This window comes from Panthera onca, chromosome B1 (genome assembly GCF_046562875.1).
Source record: "Panthera onca isolate mPanOnc1 chromosome B1, mPanOnc1 haplotype 2, whole genome shotgun sequence".
Lineage (NCBI taxonomy): Eukaryota > Metazoa > Chordata > Mammalia > Carnivora > Felidae > Panthera > Panthera onca.
Window position 1 is genome coordinate 94181070 of NC_138342.1, and position 20599 is coordinate 94201668.

Consider the following 20599-nt stretch of genomic DNA (forward strand, 5'->3'; position numbering starts at 1 on the left):
ATGCCAGAAGTCACTTGAATAAAAAGGAGGGATTAATTGACTCAACCAAATGCTTCTAGGAGTTGGAATGAAGATTAATAAATGGTCGTTGGATTTGGAGGCTGTTGGCAACCTTGAAAAGCATGGGTTCAGTGGAGTGTTGGGGATGAAAGATATAGCTTTAAGAAAGAATGAGAAATGAGGAAGTAAAGACAGTGAGTTTAGACAACTCTTGAGATTGACTGTAAACAGGGACAGAGACCATGGCATAGGAGCTGGGGAGAGATTGCTGTGGACTGAGTACTTGTATCCCCTCACCTACCCCAAATTCATATGTTGAATTCCTAACCCTCGAGGTGAAGTTATTATGAGGGGAGGCCTATGAGAGGTGACTAAGCCATGAAGGCAGAGCCCTTATGAATGGGATTCATGCCCTTATGAAAGAGGCCCCAGGGAGACACAGGAAAAACATGGCGTCTGTGAACTAGGAAGTAGGGTCTTACCAGACACTGAATCTGCTGGCGCCTTGCTCTTTGACTTCCCCAGAATTGTGAGAAATAAATGTCTGATGTTTATAACAAGGTTTATACCACCCAGTTTATGGCATTTTATGTTATAGCAGCCTGAACTAAGACAAAGATGTACAAAGATATATGATTAAGGGAAATTTTTTTTTTTATTTTTTTTTTAACCTTTATTTATTTTCGAGACAGAGAGAGACAGACCATGAATGGGGGAGGGTCAGAGAGAGAGGGAGACACAGAATCTGAAACAGGCTCCAGGCTCTGAGCCATCAGCACAGACCCTGATGCGGGGCTTGAACTCACGAACCACGAGATCATGACCTGAACCAAAGTCGGACACTTAACCGACTGAGCCACCCAGGCGCCCCTAAGGGAAAATTTTTTAAGATGAAAGACACTATGTCTGTATGCTGATGAGAATGATCTGGTAGAGACGAGGAAATTAATGATGTGGAAGAGAAAAAGGGTGTTTACAGGAATCGTGTCCTAGAGCAAAGAAGGAGGGATAGAACTGAGTATATAAATGGGAGGTTGGCCTTAACCCTGGCAAAGGGACAGTAGGAGGAAACATGGGTTCCACTGCAAGAGGGTTGATAAATCCGGGTAAGACAATAAGAAAGGTCTCTTCTCATTGACTGTTTTCTCAGTGAAAGAAGAAGCCAGGTTGTCCACAGAAAGCATGACACCTTGAGAAGAGAGCAGAAGGTGTGAGTGTAGCTGGACTGTCAGGCTGTGCTGAGGGCCAACTTCATGTTAAGGTCATAAATTCAAAGTGTTATGGTTGTGTGTTTTTCTCCAGCTACATGCAATTACTTGGGTAGAAGCTCAGGTTAGGCAGAAAAGTAGATATAATTTGGGGATTGTAAGTAGCAACAAATAACACTCATTGTCACCTCCTGTGTTCAGAGCCAACTGAAAGATAGATACAAAAGAGCAGCCTTCATTATTCTAAAATGGATAGGAGAATGTAGCTTTAGGTATTCAGACAAGTGAGTTGGTAAATTCTCTACCCCAGACTCATTTTGTTGCTGGCAAGTTCCTTCCCTTATTGTAGAACAGGGAGAAAGATTTTTTTTTTTAAATTTTTTTAATCTTTATTTATTTTTGACAAAGGCAGAGAGACAGAGAGGGGAGGGACACAGAGAGAGGGAGGCATAGAATCTGAATCTGCTGTTAGCACAGAGCCCAACACAGGGCTTGAACTCACAAGCTGTGGGATCATGACCTGAGCCAAAGTCAGACACCCAACCGACTGAGCCACCCAGGCGCCCTCCCCCTTTTTTTTTTAAATTTTGTTTTAATCTTTATTTATTTTTGACAAAGGCAGAGAGACAGAGAGGGGAGGGACACAGAGAGAGGGAGGCATAGAATCTGAAGGAGGCTCCAGGCTCTGAGCTGTCAGCACAGAGCCCAACACGGGGCTCGAACTCACAAGCTATGGGATCATGACCTGAGCCAAAGTCAGACGCCCAACTGACTGAGCCACCCAGGCGCCCTCCCCCTTTTTTTAAAAATTTTGTTTTAATCTTTATTTATTTTTGAGAGAGAGAGAGTACAAGTAGGGGAGGAACAGAGAGAGAGAGGGTGACATTGAATCCGAACGAGGCTCCAGGCTCTGTGCACAGAGCCTGATGTGGGGCTTGAACTCACGAACCACGAGTTCATGACCTGAGCTGAAGTCAGACACTCAACCGTTCAACCGACTGAGCCACCCAGGCACCCCGAACAGGGAGGAAGTTTTGAAGAGAGGGGAGAGGAAAGGTCTGAGCCAGGTATGCCCCCTCCCATCAGATAACTCATTTCACCTTTAGCAAGAGAAGGAATTGAGGGATGAGGAAAGTGGCTAACAGTCAGGCTACCCCAGGGATTCGCAGTTCTGCCTGCACATTGAATCACCTGGGGATATTAAAAGAAATCAATGCCTGCGTACAATTCCCAGAGAGTTCAATTTAACTGGTCTGGGGTGCCATCTAGACATCTGAACTTTTTAAAGTTCCCCTAAGAGATTTTGTTTTTGAGAGAGAGTGCAAGAGGAGAGGGACAGAGAGAGCGGGGGCTCCACACTAACAGCAGTAAGCCTGATGTGGGGACCGAACTCACGAATCCCAAGATCATGACCTGAGCCGAAGTCGAAGGCTCAAGCGACTGAGCCACTCAGGAGCCCCTCCCTTAAGTGATTTTAATGTGAGGCCAACATTTTTCCTTAACAATAAATATAGTTGGAATTGCCAGATTTATGTGACAGAAGCAGAAAGTGACAAAGGCATCAAGAATGGGTTTTTTTTTTAAGTCATTACTTGGATGCACTGTGGGAATTTAAATTTTTTTAATGTTTATTATTTATTTTAGAGAGAGAGAGAGAGTGCAAACAGGGGAGGGGCAAAGAAAGAGGGAGACACAAAATCTGAAGCAGGCTCTAGGCTTTGAGCTGTCACCACAGAGACCGATGCAGGGCTTGAACTCGCAACCTGTGACATCACGACCTGAGCCAAAGTTGGTGGCTTAAATGATTGAGCCACCCAGGTGCCCCAATGCACCGCAGGAATTTAAAGAGTCAAGCGAGAACATGAGGGGATTGGTTACACAACAATAGTAGGGGTCAACGGATTGTGTGGATGTCCCTGAAGGGTTGCAGAATTGTTGGAGTTGAGCTACTGAGAAAGGCAGTTAGAATAGTAGATAAAGATCAGAGAATCAAATGGTTAAGTTGAGATTCCAACTGGGCTGTTATCAAAATTTTAAGTTCTAGGCTATGACTGACCATGGGAGTCATGAGTATCATAGTCATAGGGACTAAGGCTTGGTGTAGAGCAAGATCACTGGAGATAAAGAGGCTGTGGCAAGCGAGATCAGTGTGCTAAGTGAATCATCGATGTGGATTTTGAAATGACCAGTGGTGACTGGAGTGATAGTGGCCATCACAACCTGGAAGAGACTAAGGCATGCAGGTCCCTGGTTCTCAGGGACCATGAGATTCACTAGGATCCTGGGCAAGTGGTCATCTGTTTTGAAACTGCTTTCTTTTTCTTCTAAAAGACAGCCAACTCCATCTATCGTAGATATGAGGGAGAGAGGATGAAAAGCAGGGAAAGATGATTGCAAATGCTGTCTTTAGGTATATAGAGAAAAAGATATGCAACTATTTTGCAAAAAGGACTTGCATGTTCTACTGGTAAAATGAAAGAAGATCAGTGAAATGTTAACCAGTCTTGGGCATAAACCTTAGGAAAGTTCGGTTCTTTTCCTCACATTTCAGCGGGTGGACAAATTTAGAGCATGACATGCTTGGTCTTCCGTCGACCTTGAGTAGTCCAATTGGACAGGTTCTACTCTTACTCTGCTTTCCTTATTGATATATAACTATGCAGGCATCATCATTTTTCATTTGTTTATTCTGCTAATTCCTCACCTCAGGACATCTTCCCCCACTTTCCCCTGCCTTTTTCCAATCTCCCAATTTGCTATGCAGCAATAATTTCCCTTTCCACTATTCCTGCCAATTGCAATGCCAGATGGCTTCAGTTCTGAGTCCCCTCACCCAGCCCCCTAGAGAACAGCTGCCATTGTCATTGCTGCAAACGCATCATGGCTTTGAACCCATAGCTGGGACCCAAACTTGATGCTCAGCATCGGGAGGGGCTAGCACTAATGCAAGGAACCATGAAAACGGCACACACTTTTCCTTGCTGCTGTTCAGCAAAAGCCCTTAGAAAAAGCTCTTTAGCATTTTTTCAATCATCTGTGTATTGAAATCTCATTGTGGAGTTTAATTCCTTTACCACCTGACTCAGCTTTCTAGCCGTGAAGTTCCCTTTGTGCCATAAACTCAATTAGAACCCCATATTTTCCATTCTGAAAACAGATGTGAAAAAACAACTGTGGGGCTGTTGCACACATGCACGCACACACGCACACACTCATTTGTAAGCCTGTCTCTAGAAATCCAGCACTCTCTTATCTACATCCACATATTTTTATTTAAACATGATCACTCAACAAGAAAAACACAAGTTGGTGGCTATTTGAACAATTTGACAGCCCTTAAGTCAGGCTCTGAAGAAAGATAAAGGAATAGAATTCCTGTTCCTTTTTTTTTTCCTTGAGTTATCCTATGTTGATTCCAACAACTAAAATTCTGCTACTGTGAGATTGTCTAAAAAGATCATATTTTTGAGTGCTCTGTGATGGCAGGTCAGTCATAGGCCTACAAACCCAAACAAAAGAACCCTGAATCAAATTCCATGTAGACCAATATGCATTTCAAAGGCACTGCCCATGTAGGCAGTGGGTTAGGGTTTTTGTGTTGTTTTCTTTTTCTTTCTTTTTTGGGGAGTGGGGGTGGGGGAGGGACTCTCTTTCATGTTAATCTAATTGTGCATAACCCAGGCACATTTTACCATGTAGGGAAACTTTCTCTTTTAGTGTCCTTCCTTGCCACACACTCTGGCCTCCTTTCATTACCCTCCTCCTGAAGTCAGAGTGCTCCCGGGGCGTACATTTGGGGGAGATTCCCAGGATGGTGATGTATTCGGCGTTGCCGCTGAGGAATTTACTATCCCTTCACTTGGCAGCAAATGAAAGTGGGTATTAATTTCTCAGAGTGCTGGTAGAAATGCGAGAGAGGGGCGACAAGAATGATACCCACCTAAATCTGTATGTAGTGCACAGCATGCCAAGGTTTCAAAAGAGGGAGAGAAAAGACAATGGCAAGAAAGAAAAGATTCTCCTGAGTTGACTTCTCTGCATTTTGCATCGTTAGGTTTTGGAGAGAGATGCGAGAAGCTCAGCCCCAAACCGAGTTAAATTATGCAGCTGTGGGGATGCCAGGTCCTCCAGAATAGGATGCTTCGTTTAGATTTTCCACAATGCTATTGAAGTGCTTATTTTCCTCCTGAAGAGACACAAACAGATGCAAACTTCTGTAAACACTTTAGAAATGAATTCAGTGAGTTTGGCCTCTCAGCAGTGCTCAATAGCTGACAGAAAAATGTCTAATTAGTGCAAGTGGAAATAATAGGGCCACTTGGATTCCTTCCATCCTCCTCCAAGTCTACTTTTCCAAGGAACTCAAAGGGCCTTTGTCTGGCAGGTCACCCTCTCTCAGGCTTTTGTGCTCCAATCTATTAAGAGTAGAAGGGGGAAAAATAGATTAGGCAATGTTCTCTGCTCAAATATATGGCGTGTTCATGCGGGATGCAGAATGGGGTGTTTGCAGCATCAGTTTACAGGTGCTTGGGGAGGGATTCCTCCATTGGCGACAGCCAAAAGCAACTCGCACGTGCTGCGAAGGCTCCCTTTCAGGAACCCGCTTTCCTTCACCAACTGCCATAAAGCCTGCTCATTTTCCTTTTTTTTTCTCAGTTTCAAGCAACATCACTCCTTAGAGTTGGCGAAGAGAAGAAAGAGATTAAAGGAAATTAGAGGCTTGGTCGTATTCTGAGATGAGCCTTATAGATGTTATACACATGATCGATTATTTCCTTTTCACTCTATTGAAAGTTCTGCTGACGGTTATTTTCAGAGCCTGTCTTTTCTTGTTATTTTGCCATAAGGAGAAAAGGAGTGCATGAACTCACTTCTTTTTCCTATCCCCCCCACACACACACACACAGTATTCCCTGTCATTTATTAAGCACCTACCATGTGCCAGGCCCTGTGCTGAGCATTTGACTCACATTTCCTCTAATCCTGATACAGCAGTGAAAATAAACATTATCCACATTTCACAGATGAAGTCTTTGAGACTCCGAGAGGTTAAGTAATTTGCCATTGACAAATAAATGCCAGCTAAGAACAAATTCAGACATCTGTGGTTTCATTTCAGACATTATATATTTTTTAATCTCTAGAAGTTTGATTTGGATCAACTTTCACATCTCCCTTGTATATTTTTAACTCTACCTAATTTTTACTCTACCTTCTGAAACTTACAAAATATAGTTATAATAACTGTCATTTTGAGGTCGGTTTCTATTGATTTATTTTTCTTTGCAGTTTGGGCTTTTTTTTCATGCCTGGCAATTTTTGGCTGGATGCCAGACATTGTAAGTTTTACCACATTGGATGGTGGGTATTTTGCAAGTCCATAAACACTTTTTTTCTTAATTTTTTAAGTTTTATTTATTTGCTTTGACGGAGGGAAAGAGAGAGAGAGCACACGCACAAGCAGAGGAGGGACAGAGAGGGGGGAGAGAGAGAATTCTAAGCAGGCTCCATGTGGTCAGTGCAGAGCCTGATGTGGGGCTCAAACTCAGGAACCCTGAGATCATGACCTGAGCCAAAATCAAGAGTCGGACACTTGACCCGCTGAGCCACCCAGGCGTCCCGCCTGTAAATATTTTCGAGGTTTGTTTTGGGACTCAGTCAAGTTAGGAAATTGCTCTTTTTCAAGCTTGCTTCTAAACTTTCAGAGTAGACCAAGAGCCACTTTACTCTAATTTTAACTCACTATTGAAGTGATGCCCTTCTGAATACCCCATGCCCTGTGGACAACAAGGTTTTCATTTCTGATTGGTGGAAATATAAGACCTACATGAAGCCTGGGGACTGTTTCCTCTAGTCCTTTTAGGTAGCTCTTTCTCCAGCTTGGTGTGGTGCCTTTCCATGAATGAGGTCTCCTGAAAACTTGAAGGACCTTTTCAGATCTCTGGACTTCTTGCTTTGTGCTCCTTTCTCTGTGAACTCTGGCCACCTTGACCTACCCAAACTCCTAGAAACTCCATCTTTCCAACACAGGAAGACCACCTCACAGAAGTTACTACTGGAATTGCAAAGTGTCTTTGCAGCTCAGTGTGAAGAATGTCCAGCTGGAATAATTTCTAGCTAATCACCAAATCATCATTTGCTCTCATGGCACCAACTTTAACTAGAGAATTTCAAAACAGTGACCGTGAAGGCCATCTCCCATAAAGTTTCTTTTCTTTCTTTTACTTTTAAATACATAACAAAAACACTCTTTTCAATTGTTGTGGGGGGTTTTTTGTCCCTCCCCCCCCCCCCCGTTAGAATTTTCTCATCATAATAAAGGATATGGTTTCCTCAGAGCTACTGTTTGGGTTCAGTGAGTGATGAGTGTAGCCCTAGCTCCAAAGACCCAGTATCCTATGCCCAGATCAAGCACTGAGCAAAATCACCTTGATCAGACTATAAGGAGAAAGCAGAAGAAAAACTGACCTTTTAGACATTTGAGTTCCTCAAGTGTTGGCCAAGGATATGGAGAAATTGGAACTCTGTTCACTGTTGGTGGGATTGTAAGATGGTGGAATCTCTAAGGAAACCCAGCCTGGAGCTTTCTCAAAAAATTAAAAATAGAGTTACCATATGACCCATAAATCCCACTCCTGGATATAGAGCCACAATAATTGAAAGCCTGGTTTTGAAGAGATATTTGTATGCCCATGTCATTAGCAGCACTGTTCACAATAGCCAACAGTTTGAAGCAACCCAAATGTCCATCAACAGATGAATGGATAAACAAGGTCTGGTACATATATACAGTGGAAAAATTCTGCCTTAAAAGGAAGGAAATCTTGTCACATACTATAACATGGATGAACCTTGAGGACATTATGCTAAATGAAGCCAGCCAGACACAAAAGGACAAATACTGTATGATTCCAATTATTTGAAGTACCTAGAATAATCAAATTCATAGATATAGAAAGTAAGGGGAACCTGGGTGGCTCAGTCAGTTGAACTTCTGACTTTGGTTCAGGTCATGATCTTACAGGTTCGTGAGTTTGAGCCCCGCATCAGGCTCCCTGCTGTCAGCATGGACCTTGATTCAGATCATCTGTCCCCCTTTCTCTGCCCCTCCTCTGCCTGCCTCTCTCTCTCTCAAAAGTGAATAAACTTAAAAAAAAAAAACAACTAAAATGGTGGTTACAGGGACTGGGTTGTGACAGGGAAGAGGAGTTGTTTAATCAGTATAGACTTTCATATTCACAAGATGGAAAAGTTCTGGAGATCTATTCCACAACAATGTGGATTAACACTAATGAACTGTACACTTAAAAATGATGAAGATGGTAAATTTCATGTTACGTATTGTTTACCACAATAAAAAAATATTTTTAAAGATGCAGATTTGGGTTCTTGCCTGACCCTGACCCTCTGACTTTATAAATTTGGAAAGTCACGTAACCTCTCAACTTCAGTTTCCTTACCTTACTTAGATTTGATAGTTACTCTAAGTTTAACTGGGCTAATGCACGTGAATGTTTTTCATAAACTGGATAGTGCTACAATGATGGAAACCATTTTTGTCAGAGAGGTAAGGATTGAGAATCACCCTTGGAAAATAGCCTGTCACTAAACATTGCATCCCATGTAGGTAAACAATCACCCTAACGCTGAAGTGGGGCACCTACGAGAAGGGAGAACAGAACTAAACATTGAGCATACACCGAAGTGCAACCTCGAAGACAGGGAACCCACTGTGGCTTGCTGAGTACCCTGCAGGATACATAGTCATGAGCAGGGTTGCAGAAGAGTGCTGCACTTTCCAAGCAGACCTGTAAGGAAGCCTGGAAGTGGAACAGGCTGCCAGTTGTGCAGGGAACAGCTGAGGTTGCAAACTCACGGACTCTATCACATACACCTCGCATAGGAAGGACTCTTGATCAGGGACAGGCCTTACTGAACAGAGTAAGGCATACATAACACCATACATTTTCCTTTCCATTTGATTTACAGTTTCTGCATGTCAAATGACTGACTTGTTCTTGCTTCAAGATTTGTGTTTTTCAGATTGATGATTTACTTGACAATTCTCAATAGAAGTTTTGAGCATTGCAGTTTTAGTTCGGGTTTTGTGGTTTTTTTTTTTTGTTTTTTTTTTTGGTTGGAAAGAACAGAGGTTCACTCAAACATATTCACAAAATGGGGTGTACATTATTATGAAAACATAATGGAACAATAAAGGAGGCCTGTAACTCTAAAAATGGCCCTCATGAAAAGGTAAATTTGGATTCAGAGCCATCATTCTTCAATCTTCACTCTGCCATTGCCCATAAATATGACTTAGCTATATTCTATTTTCTGCTTCTTTCTACCCTTCTATATTTCTTAGTTCAGATTTAAAAGTTCATTTTTTCAAGCCAGGCCACAGAGTTGTGGGGCTGGGTACTCTTGGGTTAACTTTGAGCTGGTGCGTGGGTGGGGAAATGGAGTCAAGGGCAAGTAGCAAAATGCATAGCTATTTCAAAGGCAGGGACCCTGGGCAAAGCAGTTTTCCTCAGAAAGGGTTATGATATATCAGGCAATAATTAATGTTGGGATCTTTGAGAGGATCCAGGATTCCTTCCCTCCTGGATTCTGAGCAAGCTGAGAGAGAAAAAAAAAAAAAAAAGGTAGGCAGAATCAGGTTAAACATTACTTTTAATTCTGATAAAGACTAAATTGAAAGACATAGCCTCAGGGGCACCTGGGTGGCTCAGTCGGTTAAGCCTCTGACTCTTGGTTTCGGCTCAGGTCACGATCTCATGGTTTTGTGAGTTTGGGCCCCATGTGCTGCCAGCACAGAGCCTGCTTGGGATTCTCTCTCTTCCTCTCTCTCTCTCTCTCTCTCACCCCCCCCACCCCGTCTCTCTGCCCCTCCCCGACTCGGGCTGTCTCTCTCAAAATAAACAAATAAACTTAAAAAAAAAAGAAAGAAAGATATAGCTTCATATTAGAGTACAAGGGGTCTGCTAGCTGAACCCCTAAATTATGTAGACATCCTCATTCAATCACAGAAATTACTGAGGCAAGCAGAACACCACATAAAGGGTGGCTTTCTAGATTAGACTTATGATATGAAAGAGCAGAGAATCCTGTTTCCCTTAGACACCTGTTCCCAAGGAAACAAAAGAGAGAGAGAGAGAGAGAGAGAGGAAGTAAGCCAGACATGCCCAGTTTCTTCTTCCCAAATTTACCAGATTAGTCATTCCACCTCCCCTGGGGCAGAGTGGGTAAAGAAAGAGGCCAGGTGTGCTACAGTAAGTAAGCTCCCTTCACGTGGAAAAAAAAAAACATCAAAAGAAGACATCGTCCCCCCTAAAATATGGCATCAATACCACAATGAGAGCAGTGATCAATTTTAACAAAAGGATAAATATAAATGCAAATTATCACTTTCCAGACTTCATAAACACAGCGATAGCTTAAAAGCTTTAATGAGTTGAGAGCATCAGCATGAAAATAGAGGGCTTATTGTACTGGTTATTGGTAGGCTTTACCTGATGGATGAATACCTATAAATACAAATGTTATTTTCTATATGCAGTGCTATAGATAAGCACACCAAAACATATATGCCGAAAGCCAAATCACATGAATAAGCACCATAGATAGAATTCTGGAATGGGCCAGATATAAAAGTTTAGAACAGTTTTACTCATAGATATACAAGTATCAAATTACAACTCTGAAAGCACTGTTCCAAGCAGATTTTGAAAAGCAGAGATTATTCTCTCCCAGTTTGAATGTATCCTCTCTTACCTTAAATTTGTTAAAGTAGGGGTGCCTGGGTGGCTCAGTCGGTATCGGCTCAGGTCATGATCCCATGGCTGGTGAGTTCAAGCCCGCATCAGGCTCTGTGCTGACAGCTCAGAGCCTGGAGCCTGCTTTGGATTCTGTGTCTCCCTCTCTCTCTGCCCCTCCCCCACTTACACTCTGTCTCTCTCTCTCCCTAAAGAATAAATAAACATTTTTTAAAAATTTAAATTTGTTAAAGTAAATCATGCTTCAGACCAGCAACTCTAACAACATTGATGACATATTTGGTATTTATGGCATCACTGCAAGTATCAGATAATTGATGTCCAACTCCTGTTTTCTTAAAATACAGTCGGTGCAACATGGGACTTGAGCATGTGGGATTTAGACCTGGACTTCCTGTGTTCAAATCCTCCCTCTTAGTCAGAGGTCATGCGACCTTGGGCATGTCACTTAACCCCTGTGAGTCTCAGGTTTCCTGCCTGTTAGGATTGTTGTAAAGAGTGAGTGAATTAGTACATGGCATGCACTTCGCACTGTGCCCAGTACCTAGTTTTTATCCAAGAAATGTTAGTACTTTGGATTATGTAGCAGTGCTTCGTGTAGTAACATCGTGCTAGGAAAATAAGCAAGGCTTTCAGGGCTTTATATGTGAGTTCACATGCTCAGAAAACACAGCTTGATTTAGTTTAGTAAACGGAGAAAGTACTTCTGGGTGGGAAACTCATTTATGCTAGTAGCTACAAGGCTTTGAGTGTCTTTAATGTAACACCTCACAAGTCCAAAAGATGATGTTTCCCATAATTCTGCCTCATTTATCTCATTCTTTATGTTACACTTTCATTTCCTGCCTGTTTTCTTCTTTTTCTTGTTGTATTCATTAACTACATGTAAATCAAATGTTTAAAATGTTACCTAAAATTTTGTATTTCCTCTTAATTACAATGTAGGCATTAAATGAAGCAGAGTGTGCTGAATTGATGTGGAACCCTCTTCTAGATGTTACCATGACTGAAAGAACCAGCTAGCATAACAATATGTGTAGTGTAATCTCATTTATGAGAGAGAAAAGGAGGGAGAAGAGAAGGGGGGGGTGGGGGGGGAGAAAGCAAGGCAAGACAAGGAATCAATTAATGCCTAAACACACATAAAAGGGTAGAAATTTCTAGAAGGATCGCTCTGACACCATTATGAGGAAGAATGCGAATGAGCTTGGGGGCAAGGAGGGTAAAAACTAATGTAAAGAGTCAACTAAGGGGCACTTTTCATTTTTACCTTGTGTTTGAATTTTCTAATAACAGGAAATATGCATTTAGCACTTGTATAATTTTAGAACCGTAGTGGGGGAAATGAAAGAAATATTTTCTGTCCCAGTTGAATTGGATTTTTCCATTTTTCCATTATTCCATTTCCAAAAAATTTATTTTTTTTCTTTTAGTTCGGCCGCCCAAGAAAGTATGTTTCTCCCCCTAGTTCTAGGTTTTCTTGCTCTTGTTTCAACAAAAACACCTAGAGATTAAGCTTGGTGTCACGGCTGCCTTCTTTTTGCGCCGGGCGCGGCTTCTGTCTGGTTCATGACGTCCCGTGGATGTCCCTCCAGGCGTCCTTGAAAGCCTCCATCCTCGCCCGCGACTGCGCCACGGCTGCTGCCATTGTGTTCTTAAGCGACCGGTTCCTGTACGGGCTCGACGTGTCGGGCAAGCTCCTGCAGGTCGCCAAAAGGCTCCACAAGTTGCAGCCGGGAACGCCAATTGCCCCGCAGGTGGTCATTCGCCAAGCCCGACTCTCGGTCAACGCAGGTAGGCCTCCTCCCGCCGGCCCAGGACGTCCAGCCGCGGGCTCGCCTTCCCTCCGGAGCTACTTGACTTCCGCGGGGGAGTGCGGCGGGCACCCGGGCCCGCGGGCCATCTTTTCAAGCTGCGGGCTCTCCCCGCCCCCGGCCCGCGATGCCCTTCCACCCGCCTCTTGCCAGCACAAAGGCCCTGGCATAAAGGGTTTCAGAGCCAAAAGCGGTAGAGAAAATTGTGAAAGGGTGTGGAAAATACTAATTGGAGCTTTTGTCTTCTAACAAATCTGTCCTGCTGCTTTCAAACAGGGGTATCTGAATTGCTATACTTCTGACCAAGAGCCTTTAAAAAGCAGATTAAAATTCTACTATTTTCTCTTAGTTCTCCTGTCTCCTTTCTGCAGGGCCACTTGACTATGCTAACAATAGAGCTGACAAACCCACTGAAGTAATTTGAGGGTTTTTTCCATCCCTGGGAACACCGGTACAGTACCTGATTAGGCCTTAAAGTATCTTTTTTTTTTTCCTTCTGTCACTTTGAATGAAATGAAAAATGAGGCTGACATTCTAACTTAGGATGTAATGTAGAGGGGGATTGGAGGGGAAGGAGACCTGCTATGCATTACAGTGAAGTTTACTTCTATAGAATTTTTGAATTATTTAAGTTACTGATAACCATGAGGTTTAGAAATGTGTAGCCTGCTATTCTCACTTCTAAGAGTGAAAGAATAAAGGACAGAAGTAGAAAGCAAGTTGCCCTTCCCGGACTGGCTCAGTTTTTTAAATTGATTTTAGCTATTGTTGCTGTTTTTAATAAGCCTGGCCTGCAAGGAGTTAAAATATCTTTACTTCACTTCCTTTTAAAACTGATTTTAGCTATTGTTGCTGTTTTTAATAAGCCTGGCCTGCAAGGAGTTAAAATATCTTTACTTCACTTCCTTTGAAAAGGAACTGTACTGACTATACTAAATGGGACAATTGTTGGATGCAGAGAGGCACAGAGATAAAAGGACATGAGAGAAATGGGCTTGTGGAGGTTAACTTTTCAAAAGCCCAAGTTCATTCACTTTCAAGTCCTTGCAGCTGTGTGTAAATTGTGTCCATGTTGGTTACTTTTCTAGAGTAACTGCAGAGACGGAGTGGAACTTAGGAAAACTTCCTTCCTTCCAAAATCCCTGATCTTGGACATTTTACAGTGTTTCGAGTTTATAATGTTTGGGGGATGAGGAAAACCTAGCAACTGATGTTCCTTCTGATGGCATCAGATGGCGATGATGTGTGTGTGTAGCACTCTGTGGGGAGGACAGAATGATGAAGGCCGGGCGTGCACAGGCAGACTTCCATATTGGTTCTTCTCAGTTGGAACTTGGAAGAGTTAATGTGACCTCGTTTCTGGTATATGGAATTTCTATGGTGGGACATGGAAATTGAGGTCAAGTGGTAAGCAGGCCTGTTGATAGCTTTGCTTTACACAGCCAAATCGAACTTTTCACTGGTTCATTTTGTTGTTTCTCTCAGGCTTCCAACTATGATAACAAGTAAGCCTAGATATCGTCATGAACAGTATGCTCCTCTGTTCACATATTGTACACCTTAGATAAAATCCTAGATCTTACTCCCCAACAGTTGGGTTGTCTTTTCCTCAAAGAAACTACCAAAAGAGCCACAAGAACACAAACACAGCCTTGGTTAAGTGAAGACAGTAAAACCTTGGTTTGCGAGCATAATTTGTTCTGGAAATAATGCTTGTAATCCAAAGCACTTGTATATCCAAGCAAATTTCCCCATAAGAAATAATGGAAACTCAGATGATTCATTCCCCAACCCAAACATATTCATATAAAAATGATTACAATACTGGAATAGAATACAAAATAATAAAGAAAATACAAAATATAAAGAAAAACAAATTAACCTGTACTTACTTTGAAAACCTTCATGGCTGGTGTGAGGGAGAATAGAGGAGGGTTACTGTGTAGGATGACTTTCACTATCAGTAACAGAATCACTGCTATCTAGCGGCTCCATGGAATCTTTTTCTTTTGATGCAACTTTAATAAGGAACCTATCCAAGGACACTTGCTTTTGCCTCCTTTTGAGGATTTCGCTGAAATGTGACATCCCACTATTGTTAAACAGATTCATTGTTCACACGGCTACAGCCTTATTCGGGTGGTGCTTTTCTGTAAAATTTTGCACTGCTTCCCATATTTTACACATCTCCCTAATCTCATTTGAGGTGAGGGATTCCTCTGCCTTTTTTTCCTCCTCCTCTGCATACGAGACAAGATACAGACTTCTTATAAAATCTTGAAGTTTTGGCCACTCGCATACCTCATTTGACCTTCTCCACGATTTCCTTCTCAACTTCCACCATAATCATCTCCTTCTTCTTACCACGTTTCTTTTCAAACTTTTTCTGCATGGGAGCCATTGTATATGCTCGCATGGATGTTGACTACAGCACAGCATTAATAAATTCTTGTCATATACCATATTTAATGTAACTGGCAATAAGGCAGCAGAGGAAAGAGTCTATATCTGCAGGCAGCCTGACCTAGAATGAAGCAAAGCATTCCTAAGCTTACTCTTGTATGGAAAAGCAAAGGACTGTCCATAGGTGCTTTGAAGTGACAAATAATACACTATTGCCAGGTGTGGGCACCTTCTAGCGTTCTGATAAATCACTGATTTCTGCCAAACACTGTGGTCTGAGACCCAGCATCTGACCATGGGAGAAGATCACCCACAGTTCCGCAGAGAGAGAGAAGAACCATTGGCTCAGTTGTGATAATGTGACATTCTACTTGTATTGCAAGACATTGCTCATTTATCAAGTTAAATTTTATTAGAAATGTTTGTCTTGGGGAACACTCGCAGAGCAGGTTATTTGCAATCTTTTACTGTATTTGTGAATTTCTGCCCTCAAACAACTCTTGAGCCTCCCCCTACACCAGATGTCTCAGAGAGAGAGAGAGACTTAGAGCAGGGGTGGTGTCCTGGTAAAGAAGGTGCCATGGAAAGGGGTCTCCATCCTCAGCACCTGGGACTCTTGGGTCAGAAGAGTGAGATACCTATATGATATTATAAGGAGTAAGGAAGAGGAATAAAGGTAATATGAGGGGACAGCACGGCCCTATTGTCACCCTTCCTGATATCCACCCAAAACACATTCCAAGGGTGGGGGCATTTCAACATGTGGGGTTTCAGAGGCAATGGAGGGCATCGTGAGCCTACTCAGCTCACTCTTGCCTAAAATTAGGAGGCCAAACCTTTTAAGCCATAATTAGAGATAAAGGTTAAAATTTCCAGTTCCATCAACCTGGAGCAGTAAGCAAGCATAGAATCTTCTCCCATTACATAAGTATTGTGAATAATTTTTTTTTAAGCGCTGGAAATACAGAAAGTGTTCAAAGTTATACACAGTATACAGTAGTATATACATAGTAGTCTACATATACAGTAGACTCCTGCTCATGACACTATAGCCGGAGCGGTTTACACTTGGATGTGGTCCTAGGGGAAGGGACTGTCATTTTAATCCTCATGCAAGGACAAGAGACAGCACCTTGGGCCTATGTGAGGAGTGAAATATTTACATAAAGCTGGAATTCTTAAAGGTGTGCACAGCTCTGTGTGGGGACTGAACAGCTCTACCAGCTCTCCCACAGAAGTGGCAAGGAAGCTTGCTCTCTGCCCAAGCTCTGGGTAGAGGCCAAAAAAAATCTTCCCAAACAAATGAAAACCCCAAGACATGAGTGTGCCAAACATGAGTATGGAGTCTGAATTTACCCTACCCATAAGAGAGGGAATCCCCCAAAGTAATTAACAGAAAAAAAAAACAGTTTAGTACTTACATTTTGGGGGCCCAGCAGAATATCAAGTACAAAACTATGCTCTAGAGAAACATCCACAGTCCAGGAGCATAGGAATTCCACAGGAGACTATTACTTGCTGAAGATGCCCTCGGATTAAACTGTATAAGCAACGAAGGAAATGAAACATGGGAGAGAAGAACAGTGTGTACAATACACAGGAAACATGACACTCCAAAACAAAATATAAAAGTAGGACAACTTAAAAGACTCATATGGCTTTTTTTTTAATTTTTATTTATTTATTTATTTTGAGATAGAGTGTGTGAGTGGGGGAGTGGCAGAAAGGGTGAAAGAATTCCAAGCAGGCTCTGTGCTGGCAGCATGGCCCAACGTGGATCACGCTTGAACACACAAACCGTGAGATCATGATCTGAGCCAAAATCAAGAGTTGGATGCTTAACCAAGTCACCCCTGTGCCCCAAGACTCATATGACTTTAAAAAATCATATGTTTAAAGAATAGAACACAGGGGTGCCTGGGTGGCTCAGTCAGTTAAGTGTCTGACTTCGGCTCAGGTCATGATCTCATGGTTCGTGGGTTTGAGCCCCGCGTCGGGCTCTGTGCTGACAGCTCAGAGCCTGGAACCAGCTTCGGATTCTGTGTCTCCCTTTCTCTCTGTGCCTAGCCTACTCTCACTCTGCCTCCCTCTCTCTCTCTCTCTCTCTCTCTCTCTGTCTCTCTCTCATACTCTCTCTCAAAAAGTAAATAAACAAAAAAAAAATAATAAAAAGAACACAACAGGAAAAGAAAAGGATTCACTGTTTTTAAAAAGAACTTAAGAGAACTTTCAGGGAAAAAAAATACAGCAATTAAAATTAAAAATCAGTGTGGTTGTCAGAAAGTTTAGTAATTGGTAGGAAATTGCCTACAAGGCAGGCACAACATATAAGTTTCTTTTTTTGTAGCTACAGGCTACAAGAGTGCAACCATACAGTGATGGCTAGAAAGAGCCAAAAACCCAGCAGCTCTCCCAGTTGGCGGTGATGCTTCCCGAATTTCAAGTGCTGATAAGGACACCACCTGCCAAACAAGCTGCTTAAACTGAGTGAATTCAATAAAATAGATTATTAGAAAAATGAAAGGAAAAAAAAAAGAGACATAAAACTTTAAGTCCAAAGTATTTGTTATTAGGTTGAAGAGTCACAATATTACTTTGGCAAAAGATAAAAAAAAAAATTTCTAAATGTTCACTCTCCATTTTTCACTTAATCTCATCTCAGACCAACGATAAAAACTCACAAATGGCGGTGCTTCCCAAACTTTGATGAGGCACCTGGAGAGCTTACTGAAAATGCAGATCCTGATTGAGTAGGTCTGTGGCAGGGTCTCAGAGTCTGCGTTTCCAACCAGCTCCCAGACAACACTGATGCTGCTGTTCCCCGAACCTCACTTGACCAGCAAAGGACTATCCAAAGACTCTAAACATGCACCCGCCTGCTCCCGGTGAGTGGTAACAACCTCCCAGTAAAGATCAATTTCCTAGGCCAGTTCTCAGGTGTTCCATCCCCCTAACTGACCTACCTGAAATGTGTTCCTGCAGCAGGTCAAACGGCGGGAGAGAAAATGATGGACCTGGGTGTTATATTTAAGGAAAATCCTGAGAACGAAGCATATAGAGTTAGGTGGATGCAAATATGAAAGCGGCATTTTAAAAACTTGGAGAAATAGAATGTAAAAAACATAATAGGACTTCTGGGAGAATTGACTGGAATCGAAGGAAAAAATGTGTCTTTGAGCAGAAAAGGTGGACCCAACCTTGAGCAAAAAAATTTTTTAATAAAAAATCACCCAGACACAAAACTACAGAAAATCAAACAATGAGTAAATCTTAAAGAAAACAAGAAAAGACAGATTATTTATATGGGAACTATATTTAGACTGAAAAAAGCATCTTATCAGGAATAAGAGTCCAGAAAACAATGAAATCTACCAAAAAAAAAAAAATTGAGAGAAAACAGCTTTTCAGCCTAGAATTTTATACTCAGCAAAAATCATCATTCAAAAGTGAGGACAAAATTCACATTTTCAGACAAAGACGAAAAATAATTATTATTCTCAAGACATCTCTCTCACGCACACACACATTAAAGAACATGTGTTGTTAAGGAGGAAGTTGAATCCATACAGATTGAGTAGGAGATTCAAAAAGCAATGGTAAAGAAAGAATTGGTAAGTGCATAGGTCAAACTAACTAAAATCAAAATAAAAGGAAATTATATGGTAGTATCATTTACATAATTTATCAGGTGCAAAAATCTTAAAATAATATCAAATTGACCAGTATTGTATTAAATTAATAATAATACATTACAGTAAAGGAAGGCTATTATCTGTTTATTCCAGAAACATAAGGATGGTTAATGTTTAAAAGTTGGTCCATTCATGGGCTCCTGGGTGGCTCAGTTGGTTAAGCATCATACTTCAGCTCGTTGGGATCTCGCAGTCTGTGAGTTCAAACCCCACGTTGGACTCTGTGCTCAGAACTCACAGCCTGGAGCCTGCTTTGGATTCTGTGTCTCCCTCTTTGTCTTCCCCTCTCCTACTCATTCTCTCTCTCTCTCTCTCTCTCTCTCTCTCTCTCTCTCTCTCAAAAATAAATAAATAAAAAATTTCTTTAAAAAAAGAAATAAAAATTGATTCATTCAGGGTTGCCTGGCTGGCTCAGTTGGTAAAGCATGTGACTCTTGATCTTGGGGTCATGAGTTCAAGCCCCACATTGGGTGTAGGGCTTACTACAAATGGTAATAATAGTAATTGACTCATTCAATTCACCTAATGGACAGAATAAACAAGAAAACTATGTTCACCTAAAATGATGTGAGAAGTGTTTTATAAAATGTTAACCCATTTAGATTGAAAATACAAACTAGAGTTAGAGATGTTATTGGTCAGCTTCCAGTCAGGAGTCAGAAACAACACAATAATTTGAAAAAGGAAAATTCAGTATAAAAGAGTTATTAACTATATCAGGAGATTAATGAGGGATTGGCTAGTAAGTAGTAAAGAAGACTCTGAAAAATACAGGATAAGCAGTTATAAGGAGCAGCCACTATCCCTTATACTGAAAGCATATGAGAAAAAGTTCACAAGCGCACAGCCAGGCACACCAGGGCCGTGATCCAGACCTTGTTGGAGAAGACACAGCCATGACTCACTGGATGGTAGAGAGGTCAAGGAGTTTCCATGCCAGCAGAACTCACTGGAAATCCACCCTCCGGGGTGCCGAGGGACACTATCCACAGAGAGGTGCCACCACAAAGCAGCTCTAATGGAACACCAGGGGGAAACATTCATGGAGCCGTGCCTCACTGGCAGGCAGCACTCACTCCACTGTGAAGTCACCTGAGAGGATGCTGCAGGAACCTGCTGGCTGCTGGGTGCCGCCGACCTTTGAGGAGCCAGGTGCTGGAGAAGCCACCTGTGTTGTAGGAAGAAGGCACAGGAGAAGCCAGGATCGCTGCAGGAGGCAGGCATTGGAGAAGCTGTATGCACGGCAGGATTCTGGCAAGAATGGCACACTACATGAGGAAGAGCAGCATCTTCCCCTTGCAGTGTCTCTCCATGCCATCTTTTTTTTTTTAATTTTTTTTTCAACTTTTTTTTTTTTTTTTTTTTTTTTTTGGGACAGAGAGACACAGAGCATGAACAGGGGAGGGTCAGAGAGAGAGGGAGACACAGAATCTGAAACAGGCTCCAGGCTCCGAGCCATCAGCCCAGAGCCTGATGCGGGGCTCGAACTCACGGACCGCAAGATCGTGACCTGGCTGAAGTCGGACGCTTAACCGACTGCGCCACCCAGGCGCCCCATCATCTTTTTTTTTTAACGTTTATTTATTTTTGAGAGAGAGAGACAGACAGACAGAGTGAGCAGGGGAGGGGCAGAGAGAGGGAGACACAGAATCAGAAGCAGGCTCCAGGCTCTGAGCTGTCAGCACAGAGCCCGACGCAGGGCTCGA

General features: G+C 42.2%; 1 protein-coding gene and 1 long non-coding RNA gene across 4 annotated transcripts in view; both read left to right on the top strand.

Annotated features, from left to right (window-relative positions):
• ALPK1 (alpha kinase 1) overlaps window positions 1–20599 on the top strand; it is a 126109-nt gene that overhangs the window by 83694 nt on the left and 21816 nt on the right. For 2 of the 3 annotated variants that reach the window (XM_081795564.1, XM_060654408.3), the window contains exon 5: window positions 12580–12778. The exons of the other annotated variant lie outside the window; for it this stretch is intronic. In XM_081795564.1, coding sequence (XP_081651690.1) covers window positions 12580–12778 — 199 coding nt within the window. The remainder of the gene's footprint in view (window positions 1–12579; window positions 12779–20599) is intronic. 3 annotated transcript variants of the gene reach the window in all.
• On the top strand, window positions 12786–19208 carry LOC145715443 (uncharacterized). Its single transcript, XR_014137617.1, has 2 exons — window positions 12786–16190; window positions 16229–19208. It is a non-coding gene; the product is annotated as an uncharacterized LOC145715443 (long non-coding RNA).